Consider the following 12,124-nt stretch of genomic DNA (forward strand, 5'->3'; position numbering starts at 1 on the left):
CAGAGCTGGAACAATCAGAGGAAAAGTATAATAGAAACACGTCACCACTTCTGGATTTATCACCCACTCCTTTTGGCTTTATCACCCACTCCTTTTGGCTTAAAAATACTGAAAGTGTGAATGTGGCCACATAGTCTCCTTACACTGGGTTCATTCCCATATAAACCTGACTAGAGCAAATGGGAAAACATCCTTGTGTCACTAATTGCATAGTGTGTGGCCATAGGATTAATAGTTTAATGTGAACAGGGGACATGCTGCCCACAACATCGAAAGTGAGGTGGAAGAGGCGCTCATGGGAACAAAACTGGCAGCATGGGAGGCTTCTAGCTTGTTCTAGGTTTTAGTGCAGAAGACCAAAATGGGGTCTGGGTTTTGCAGATGTATTGCAACTCTCCAGGCCTAACATTACTGCTGTCCTCCTTCTCCACAGGGCAGCAGCCATGACCTTAAGAACAGTGTTGTTATCATTGCAAGCCTTGTTGGCTGCAGCAGAACCAGATGACCCACAGGACGCGGTGGTGGCTAATCAGGTGAGACTATTACACGGATCTCCTACTTTATAGTGGCTGTGAGAAGTCTGATCAGGACATGTAGTTAGAGGCGGGCAATGGCTATTCTGTTCACAAACTCTATCCTCTATATACAGTGGGGGAAAAAAGTATTTAGTCAGCCACCAATTGTGTAAATTCTCCCACTTAAAAAGATGAGGCCTGTAATTGACATCATAGGTAGACCACCTCTGAGAGTCAAAATGAGAAAACAAATCCAGAAAGTCACCTTGTAACTTTGATCATTAACAACAGTTCATCTCAATATTTTATTACCGTATATACTCGTGTATAAGCCGAGATTTTCAGCCCCTTTTTTGGGGGGCTGAAAGTCCCCCTCCTCGGCTTATACACGAGTCATATACCTGGGGGTCAGTGTGGGAGGGGGGCGGGGGTGTCACAGATTATACTCACCCGTCCTGGCACTCTCTGCAGCCCCCTCGCTTCTCCACTGTCTCCCTGCCTTCAGTGGTCACATGGAACCGCTCATTAAACTCATGAATATGCGCATAGTAATGAATGGTAATGAGCAGTATCACGTGATCGCTGAAGGCAGGAAGGGAGTCAGTGGAGAAGCGAGGCTGCAGAGACGTTCCAGGACGGGTGAGTATAGCGATATTCACCTGTCCTTGTTCCCACGCTGCTCACCGCCGTCTGCTGCTTCCTGTGTCCGTGATGTTTAGCCAGCAGAGTGACGTGGTTAGTGCGTGCCGCGCCCTCTGCTGGCTGAAAAGTCACTGCAGACGACACGCAGACAGTGGTGAGCAGCGATGGACCCCGGACAGGTGAATATCACAGGTTCCGGGTCCTGAGCAGCTGTCGACCGGAAGTGACAGTGACGGTGACGCACACTTCCGGTTTGCGTTCCACGGCGGTCCTGTGATGGGAAACGCGCGCCGGCACCTGGGGACCCGGGAAATTGATCCAAGGGCAGCAGGGGTCGAGCGATGGTTCCTCCCCAGGGACAGGGGGAAGGAGGAGCACCAAGCAACGAACGCGGCAACACCCACATAAGGGTGCCACGGCCCCAGGTAAGCACAGTGTGTCTGTGGTGTGTGCAGACATGGATGGTGAGAAGCCCTCGACTGCAACATCTGTGGAGCCCAGCGTTGCCTCTCCTACAGTGAGTAGCAGGGCCGGTCCCTTGTCTGTCAAAAAATTGGTGGCACAGGTCTGAGTAAGCCTTCTCTTTCTCCTTACAGGAAGACAAGGCCTCTGCCCCTAGAAACCCCCGCAAGTGTGGTATATGTGGTGCCAGGTTTCCTTCTGACGATAAAAAGAAGCTATGCCAACCTTGTACGCAGAATATCCTGCGCACTGAGCAACCCTCCCTGTTTGACAGCCTAAAGACTCTCATTAGGCAGGAAGTTCAGACCTCCATGGCAGCCCAGACCCCGGTGGCCCAGGGCCCTTCCCCAAAAAAGAGGAAAAGGGCACCTATGGAAGCCGACTCAGATTCGGGGGAAGTCCGTTCCTCAGGATCGGACGATATTTGGGAAAATGAGGGCTCCACTTCCACCTCCAAACATGACGCAAAAAAAATACTATTTCTCCTCTGAGGATATGGAGGAGTTTGTCTCCATGGTAAGAAATACCATGGGAGTGGAGGAGGCAAGCTCTCAGTCCAGGATGAGATGTTTGCGGGGTTGAAACCCAGAGGTAGGAAGGGGTTTCCGGTTCATGAAGCTATACAGGACCTAATAGCTCAGGAGTGATCCTCCCCCGAGAAGGCACTCAGTGTGCCCTCTGAGCTAAAAAATCGCTTTCCCCTAGAAGGTGACAATTCGATTTGGGAGATCCCTAAGATAGACGTTCACGTCTCTAAAGTTACTAAGAAAACGTCCCTTCCGGAAGCTTTGAGGATGCTTCCCAGTTGAAGGATCCTATGGATCGCAAAATAGAAAGTCACCTTAAAAAATCCTGGGAAGCTTCTACGAACCTGCTCAAAGCGAATATTGCATCCACCTGCGTAGCCAGATTTTTGTTCTTCTGGCTGCGTACGTTAGAGGACCACCTATCGGGGTACCCCCAGAGAGGAAATCTTGGACTCCCTTTCAATCCTCCAGAAGGCAACAGGTTATTTAGCCGATGCTTCAGGAGAAACGGTACGTGTAGCAGCAAGGTCCCTAGTCCTTTCAAATTCGGCTAGGAAAGCCTTGTGGCTGAAGTCATGGAGTGACGACATCCCCTTCCAGGGGCCACCATGTGTTCGGGCCTGTCTTGGATGACATCCTTGAGAAGGCTTCCGACAAAAACAAATCCCTGTCGGAGCAGAAAGCCATCAAGAGGCGATTTTTTTTCATCCCTCAAGAGAGCAGACCTCTCAGAAGGCATTCAGAGGGAAAGGCAAGACTGGACGATGGAGCTACCCGAAAGGGGGTAAAGGAAGAAACATCTTTGTGTCCCAGCAGCAACAGCCCCCGGAGAAACAATGACTCCCAGGTCAGGGATCGACTCACTCAGTTTCTTGCCCAATGGCAGGCCACGACCTCGAACCAGTGGGTCCTGCATACTATACAATTTGGGCTGAAACTGGAGTTCGAACACCCCCCCCCCCCACATGCCCTGAGAATCACCCCGGCACAGTCCCCAAGTCTCCAAAAAGTCCTGCTGCTTCAAATAGAAGATCTGTTAAGTGAAAGAGTGATCTCGTATGTACCTCCACAAGAGGTTGGCAGAGGACATTACTCTCGCCTGTTCCTGATAAGAAAACCCTCAGGGAAGCACAGGCTCATCATAAATCTGAAACCCCTGAACCACTTCATCAAGCATCGAAGGTTCAAGATGGAGTCAGTGAAATCGGCGATCCCTCTTATTGGACGGGGCTGGCAGATGACTACAATAGATCTAAGGGACGCTTATTACCACGTCCCCATTCATCCGGATCACCAGGAGTTCCTGAGGTTCGCGGTCTCCCACGACCAAGGAGTCAGCCATCTCCAGTTCAATGCCCTGCCATTTGGCGTATCCCCGGCACCAAGGGTGTTTACGAAAATCATGAGGGAAGCAGTCATCTCAATTTGTCTTCAGGGGATATGCATTGTGCCATATTTAGACGATCTGCTGATCGTCGCTCCATCAGTATCCCGGCTGAACCAGGACGTATCGAAGACTCTGCAGATACTCGAATTCCTAGGGTGGATACCGAATCTACAGAAGTCGGCCCTCTATCCTTCCCCAAGGAAAAAATTCCTGGGGATCCTCTTAGATTCAGGAAAGAGGACGTCCTTTCTTCCCGAGGATCGTCAAGCAGACCTTCGGCAGAGAATAGTCCTGTTCAGAGAACAAAGGGCACCAACGCTGAGGGACGCCATGTCTATCCTTTGTTCCCTGACATCGTGCATTCAGGCGGTATCCTGGGCACAAGCACACACGCGAGTCCTCCAGTCATACATCCTGGTATACGCGAGGAAGTATCCAAACAAGGATTCCACTTCCAGGACACGTAAAATCGGCCCTCTTGTGGTGGCTGAATTACCGAAACTTGAGACGAGGAATTAAGCCGAGGAATTAAGCTGAGATCAGCTTCCTCTGAAGATATTCTGTACCGATGCCAGTCTGAGAGGCTGGGGAACCGTGGTGGAGGATTCATACTTCCAGGGACTGTGGCCCCAGGACATAAGATCCAGATCCTCGAACCTAAGGGAATTGACGGCAGTGGAAGAATCACTGAAAGCCGCGTCTGCCCTTATCAAGAACCATCACGTTCGGATATACTCCGACAACGTAACCACGGTGGCATATCTCAGACACCAGGGCAGGGGGGCACGAAGTACGCCAGTCTAAAGAGGGTGGCAACAAGGATCTTCCTCTGGGCAGAGAAACACCTGTTATCCATTTCTGCGGTACACCTGAAGGGGTCGGAAAACATCCAGGCGGACTTCCTAAGCAGGAAGGACGTCCATCCGGGAGAGTGGTGTCTGAACCAGGAGGTATTCCAGGCTCTATCCTCGAGATGGGGAGACCCAGAAGTCGACCTATTTGCAAGTGCGCAAAATACAAATGTGACAACCTATTTCTCCCTCAGTCCTACGTACGGAGCCTGGGGGACGGATGCATTCGCCCATCCATGGGTCTTCAGACTGGCCTATGCCTTTCCCCCAATCCATATGCTGGCAAGAATGTTACAGAAGATCAGAGCAGACAGGGTCACGACAATCCTGGTGGCTCCTATGTGGACAGGACGAAGCTGGTACAGCGCCCTGTTGGACATGGCCCAGGAAGGTCCCTTGCTCCTACCCCAAAGGACCGACCTCCTTTTTCAGGGTCCCTTATTGCACCCAAACCCAACCAAGTTATGCCTAGCAGCTTGGTTATTGAGGCCAACATTCTAAAAGCCAAATGGCTATCGGATGAAGTAATCTGAACCCTTCAAAAAAGTAGGAAACCGGTGACAAACGCCATTTACGGCAAAATATGGAAAAAATTTTCCTCCTGGTGCTTTCCGGGGGCCCCTGACCCCGCCCATCCAAATGTTGCCCAGGTACTAGATTTCCTACAAAAAGGGTTAGTTTTAGGACTCACTCCAAGCACATTAAAGGTACAGGTATCTGCCCTTGGCTCCTTTTTTGACCAAGACCTAGCCAAACACCGCTGGGTCAAACGATTTATGACCGCAGCAGGCAGAATTTGCCCTTCGCTCCCTAGTCTGGTTCCCCCCTGGGATCTTAATTTGGTACTCAATAGCCTAACACAGGCCCCATTTGAGCCCCTGTCAGAAATTCCATTAAAAATTCTCACACTCAAAAGTGTTTCTTGTAGCAATCACATCGGCCAGACGGGTGAGGGAGCTACAGGCCCTATCAGTGCAAGAACCATACCTCCTACTCAACTCGGACAGTATAGTACTGCGTCTAGACCCCTCCTTTATGCCGAAAGTGGTGTCAGACTTTCATAGAAGTCAGAATATCATGTTGCCCTCATTTTGCCCAAATCCTTCTAATACGAAGGAAGAGAAATTTCATACCTTGGATGTCCGCAGAGTAGTTCTCCACTACCTCGAATCAACCAAGGATTGGAGAAACAATCAGAATCTGTTCCTTCAATATTCAGGACGGAATAAAGGGAAGAAAGAGGCAAAAAACACGATAGTGGGTTGGATCAAGCAGTCCATCTCCCTGGCATATTCGTCAAGACATCTCTCTCCTCCCGAGTCGCTGAAAGCCCACTCTACTCGATCAATCGCTACATCCTGGGCAGCAAGAGGAAACGTGTCTTTGGAGCAGATATGCAGAGCTGCCACCTGGTCCTCTGTACACACCTTTACTAGACACTAAGACTGAATTTCAATAGGGATGTGACGTTCGGCAGACGCGTCCTGCAAGCCGTAGTCCCTCCCTAATAAATTAACGTTGGTATAAATCCAAGGTGGCTGTCGTGGAAGGTGATTAGAGAAAATAGAATTAGACTTACCGGTAATTCGGTTTCTAGGAACCTTCCACGCCAGCACTAATTTCCCTCCCTATATAATATGTTTACCTGATGATTCCTGCTCTACTGGCGGTAACTATTCATGCTAGTACATTCAGAAAAAAACACTGAGGCAGCAGGAAGGGGAGGGTTATTTAACCTCTTTGTGTTTCCTGTCCCCCATTAGGGCAGGGAGACAACCTCCAAGGTGGCTGTCGTGGAAGGTTCCTAGAAACCGAATTACCGGTAAGTCTAATTCTGTTATCCTTTGTTGGCAATAACAGAGGTCAAATGTTTTCTGGAAGTCTTCACAAGGTTGGCACACACTGTTGGTGGTATGATGGCCCATTACTCCATGAAGATCTCCTCTAGAGCAGTGATGCTTTGGGCCTGTCGCTGGGCAACATGGACTTTCAAATCCCACCAAAGGTTTTCTATGGGGTTGAGATCTGGGACAGGCTGTGCCATTACAAGACCTTCATATGCTTCTTACGAAGCCACTCCTTCGTTGCCCTGGCGGTGTGCTTGGGATCATTATCATGCTGAAAGACCCATCCACGTTTCATCTTCTATGCACTTGCTGATGGAACGAGGTTTGCACTCAATATCTCACGATGCATGGCTTCATTCATTCTTTCATGTACACGCATCAATCATTCTGGTCCCTTTGCAGAGAAACAGCCCCAAAGCATGATGTTGCAACCCCCATGCTTCAGAGTAGGTATGATGTTCTTTTGTTGCAACTCTGCATTCTGTCTTCTCCAACAACAGTTCTACTTTGGTTTCATCAGACCACATGACATTATTCTTCTGGATAATCCAAATGCTCTGTAGCAAACTTTAGATGGGCCCAGACATGTACTTGGTTAAGCAGGGGGACACGTCTGGCACTGCAGGATCTGAGTCCCTGGCGGCGTAGTGTGTTATTGATGGTAGCCTTTGTTTGGTGGTCCCAGCTCTATGCAGGTCATTCACTAGGTCCCCCCCATGTGGTTCTTGGATTTTTGATCACCGTTCTTGTTATCATTTTGACCCCATGGGGTGAGATCTTGCGTGGAGCCCCAGATCGAGGGAGATTATCAGTGGTCTTGTATGTTCCCCATTTTCTTATTATTTCTCCCACAGTTGATTTCATCACACCAAGCTGTTTGCCTATTGCAGATTCAGTCTTGCCAGCCTGGTGCAGGGCTACAATTGTTTCTTGTGTCCTTCGACAGCTCTTTGGTCTTCACCATAGTGGAGTTTGGAGTGTGACTGTTTGAGGTTGTTGACAAGTGTCTTTTATACTGATAACAAGTTCAAACAGGTTTCATTAGTACAGATAATGAGTGGAGGACAGAGGAGCCTCCTAAAGGGAATCTGTCACCCTTTTTTTGGCCTATTAGCTGCCGGCATAGACATCGGGGGCTTATCTACAGCATTCTCTAATGCTGTAGATAAGCCCCCGATGTAGTCTGAAAGAGAAGAAAAACACGTTATATTATACTCACCGAGGTGGGCGGTCCGGTCCGATGGGTGTTACGGTTCCGTCCGGCGCCTCCCTTCATGCGATGACGCCCTCTTCTCCCGGCCTAAAATGGCTCTGGCGCATTGCTCTGCCCTGTTGAGGGCAGAGCAGAATTCTGCAGTGCGCAGGCGCCAGACCTCTCCAGAAGCCTGCTCACTGCAGGACTCTGCTCTGCCCTCAACAAGGCAGAGCAATGCGCCTGCGCCGGAGCCATTTCAGGACTGGAGAAGTAGACATCATTGCATGAAGGGAGGCGCCGGACTGGATCGCAACACCCATTGGACCGGACCGCCCCCCTCAGTGAGTATAATATAACATGTTTTTCTTATCTTTCACGTTACATCGGGGGCTTATCTACAGCATTACAGAATGCTGTAGATAAGCCTCCGATGTCTATGCCGGCAGCTAACAGGCCAAAAAAAGTGTGACAGATTCCCTTTAAAGATGAAGTTACAGGTCTGTGAGAGCCAGAAATATTGAATGTATATAAATAAATCTTGCCAAATCAGACAAGGTGATTTTCTGGATTTGTTTTCTCATTTTGACTCTCATAGTTGTGGTCTACCTACGATGTCAATTACAGGCCTCTCTGATCTTTTTAAGTGGGAGAACTTGCACAATTGGTGGCTGACTAAATACTTTTTTCACCCCACTGTACATCTTTCTTTTACCAATATAGTGCTCAGTTCAAATAAATAGGCAAACAAGGCGAGTCCTCCAGGATAAGAACTCTCAGCTTCTGGAAGAGAGATGGAGACTTGTAGTGAAGACCCTCTTCTCAATTGGACGTCCAGTAGGACAAAACCTCTAATGCTAACTTCCCACAAGGTGTTTTCTGCATACTTATGGTGCACAAAAAACAAATAAATAATTCTAACTCTAGATTTTGTCATCTGTGCTTTTTTTTTTACACTGTAAATTGATGCAAATCCGCAACACGTCAATTTCTCTTGCAGTAAATGTGTTTTAGTTACAGATCTTTCCCATAGACGTGAATTAGAGTGAAAATCTGCAGATATAAAATACACACATGCTTAAGTGCGTTTTCACAGCACGTAATCTGAGTATGACTTGTCAAAGCAAAGTACTAGTATGTATGCAAAACAGAATCATAGAATCGTAGAGTTGGAAGGGACCTCCTGGGCCATCTGGTCCAACCCCCTGCTCAAAGCAGGATTCGCTAAATCATCCCAGTCAGATGTCTGTCCAGCACAATGAAGCACAATAAAAAAGCATCTAAAAAAAACAATGAAAAAAAAGCAAGTGGACTAATACAGATAATTGGTGCAGAAATGCTGCAACCTAAAAAATGCACCAAACCCTCCTGTTGGTAACAAAGCCTTACATAATGACAATGTGACATTCTGAACAGCAAATAGACGTTTCTTGCTGATCTGTAACATTTCATTTTCTGTCTGCCTCCACATGTTTTATCTTTGTCCCTCCTTTTTCTCTTCTAGTACAAGCAAAATCCAGAAATGTTTAAACAGACAGCTCGGCTGTGGGCACATGTATACGCAGGCGCAGTGGTCACTAGTCCAGAATACACAAGAAAAATAGAGAATCTTTGTGCTATGGGCTTTGATAGAGTAAGTATTGTGTGTGGTGCTACTGCTCTGCTGGTGGAGCTCGCCTGTGACCAAGGGGCCACGTATACTGCACGCAAGGAAAGCGATATCGACCATATCACTACCTGTCCTCTAACACTGCACATAGTGGATCACTACACCTGGGCTGCCAGGTTATCCACCCCTTGCTGTTTCTATGCTTTTTCTGTGTGTCCTATGAGTGCAGATTGTGAAATAAAGTTGTCTTCTGATCAGAAACCCATAGTAGTGGGCTGCCCCAGAGACCCACCCTGCTAGCACAGAATGACTGTTCAAACCAAGTACAGGTGCTTGCTGCATCATGCACCTTCCCACCTGCCTGTTTTACCTCTACCTCCTTCCCCCATCTTTGACAGCTCTGGCTATCTTTTCCTTGATCTCCACCCTTCTATAAAGGGTGTGGCCCCGCCATGATGCACGGAGCATGGTTTGAAAAGTCATTCTGTGTTGACAGTCCTCTTTACTGGCTAGCATTGATTTGAATTTAAGAGGCTGCATTCTTTGAAGGACAAAGTTACACTTTTAGTGATTCAATTTTTTTTCTGTAGACCTTTTGAACATTTTTTCTCTGTTTTAATTTTTTTTTTTTTTTTACAGCTTGGCTCATTATTGATGTGGTGATAACAAATATGCACTCATATCCAGGATCCCGTATTGTAGTCATGTTTCCATATTGTAGTTATGTCCTTAGATTTTAAAGGAGGAAAACAGAAAAAAAGTGACGAAAAAATGTGGTCAATTCTGTACTAATATTCCTCATGCTGGTATATATACTGTATTTTTCAGACAATAAGATGCACTTTTTTCCTCCCAAAATGTGGAGGAAAATGAGGGGAGCGTCTTATAGTCCCGATGCACCGGCTGTGGTGGGGAGGTTGGGGAGCTGAGCAGCGGGTCACAGGAGGCAGGAGCCGGTAGCTGCGGATAACTCCTGTGCCCGCTGCTAAAGAGAAATTGAATATTCATTGCATTCCACACCCATTCATTTCTTTCTGGCATACTGGTATGATTGGCCCCATCCCATTGCTGGTATGCATGACCCCATCAGAAAAGATTAAAAAAAAAATTACACTTACCTTCTCAGCATTCCCTCACAGCGTCCTGCTCCGTCGCCAGCAGCTGCTAAATGCTTGTAAGCAGCGCATGGCAGAGATGTCATGCGCTGCTTGCAAGCTGAAGGGCAGCTGCCGGAATACTCACCGGGACTGTTCATTGCAGGGAGCGATGAGTATTCATTCCTCTTCAGTAGCACACAGTGTCAGCCACTGGCTTCCTGCTGCTGCAGTGTTCACGTGATGATACTTAAGAGAAATGAATATTCAGAATATGGCTGACACTGCGCGCTACTGAAGAGGAATGAATACTCCCGAACAGTCTCAGTGAGTATTCCGGCAGCTGTGCTCGGCCATGTGCTACTTACAAGCTTTAAGCAGCTGCTGGCAACAGAGCAGGACACTGTGAGGGATTGGAGGAAGGTAAGTGTAATGGTTTTTTTTTTTAATCTTTTCTGATGGGGCCCTGCATACCAGGATAGGGATGACGGCGATCATTCCTGCCACGATCAGGGGGCCATGCATATCAGGATAGGTATGAGAGGGGCCATGCATACCAGGATAGGGATGTGGGGGCCATGCACACCAGGCTAGGGATAAAGGGGGGCCATGCATACCAGGGTAGGGATTAGGAGGCCATATTTACCAGGATAGGGGATATTAAGCACAGAACTGACCATTTTTTGCTTCCGTTTTTTTCCCCCTAATTTCCTCCTGTACAACCTAGGTGCGTCTTATGGTCCGGAAAATACGGTTTGTCCTAAACCAGGTGTGCAGAATTTAAAAAAAAAAAAAAAAAAAAAAAGCCATCCTACTTTCTCGTTCGCCTTATTGGGGGACACAGAGACCATGGGTGTATGCTGCTGCCACTAGGAGGCTGACACTATGCACAAAAAAGGTTAGCTCCTCCTCTGCCGTATACACCCCACCGACCGGCAGGAAATTCCTCAGTTTAGCTTAGTGTCAGTAGGAGGTGGACACGGGTCTTTTATTAGACCCATATCTACCTCCGTGTGCGTCGTTTCTTTGCAGGTTCCGGAGGGATACGGAGTGAACAGTCACATCCGTACTCCCACAAAGAGACTATGAGTACGGCGTGTACTGCCACCCCGTATCCTCATAGGTCTCCGCAGCAGGACCAGGAGCCTCGCACAAGTAGGTGCCAGCCGCACGGATGGTCCTTGCCCCCCGCCTCCCACCAGAGCCTGAAGGTTGGATGAGGCGCGGATTTCATAGAGACAGACAGCGTGGGATTTTCAGGTACCTTTATTGTAAGGCCCCCTGTCTGGGTGAGTATGTCAGTCTTCCCCCCGGCGTTTTCTCTTGGAGCGGTCGCCAGGGGGACCACGTTAGGGTCCCTGCACGCTCCGCATCCCCCCACGGTCACCGCATCCATACAGGCCCCGGGTCTTCACGGGCCTTGTTCTGCGCTTCCCCCCCTTTTTTCCATCTCGGCAGGGGTAGCGCTGGAGTCGGGCAGTTCTGGGCAGGGACGCGGCCTGGTGTTGCGACGCGTCTTCCGCGCCGACCCCCTGCTGACAGGCGGCCGCCGCAACTAATTTAGGCCCCGGCTTGTGTTCGGGCCTACCGCAGCGTCGCGGCCACGCCCCCCGCCCCTTTCTTCTAAGCGGGCTTCTCTCCCGCTCTCCCCAGGCCCTCCCCCCACCTTTCCCTCTCCTGCCCAGCATATTATGGCTAGAGGGCAGCAATTATTAACCCTGCGAGGAGCTCCGCCCTTCCCCGGGACCCGCGCTTTTCTACAGGCAGGCGCCATCTTCACAGCCTGCCAGCCGGACGCAGCTGGAGACGCTCCCCAGCCCCTGAGCAGTTTCTGCAAGCAGCTTTTTGCCTCTTTGGGACGGCCAGCCGGACTTCTCCCTGATCTGCATCCCCGGACAGGTCGAGCAGCATCGCTTTTGGGGACACCGGACCGTGAGTAGCTCTGCACGGCAGACTGACCCTTCTCCGCCCTCTGTCCCCCAACCTTCCGGCACGACC

General features: G+C 49.2%; 1 protein-coding gene across 2 annotated transcripts in view; it reads left to right on the top strand.

Annotated features, from left to right (window-relative positions):
• The window catches only part of UBE2K (ubiquitin conjugating enzyme E2 K), a 70,817-nt gene that overhangs the window by 47,741 nt on the left and 10,952 nt on the right, over nt 1–12,124 (top strand). For both annotated transcript variants that reach the window (XM_073561094.1, XM_073561096.1), the window contains 2 exons: nt 434–533; nt 8,928–9,056. In XM_073561094.1, coding sequence (XP_073417195.1) covers nt 434–533; nt 8,928–9,056 — 229 coding nt within the window. The remainder of the gene's footprint in view (nt 1–433; nt 534–8,927; nt 9,057–12,124) is intronic.

This window comes from Dendrobates tinctorius, unplaced genomic scaffold (genome assembly GCF_039654945.1).
Source record: "Dendrobates tinctorius isolate UK_male_01 unplaced genomic scaffold, ASM3965494v1 ptg000314l, whole genome shotgun sequence".
Classification (NCBI taxonomy): Eukaryota; Metazoa; Chordata; class Amphibia; order Anura; family Dendrobatidae; genus Dendrobates; species Dendrobates tinctorius.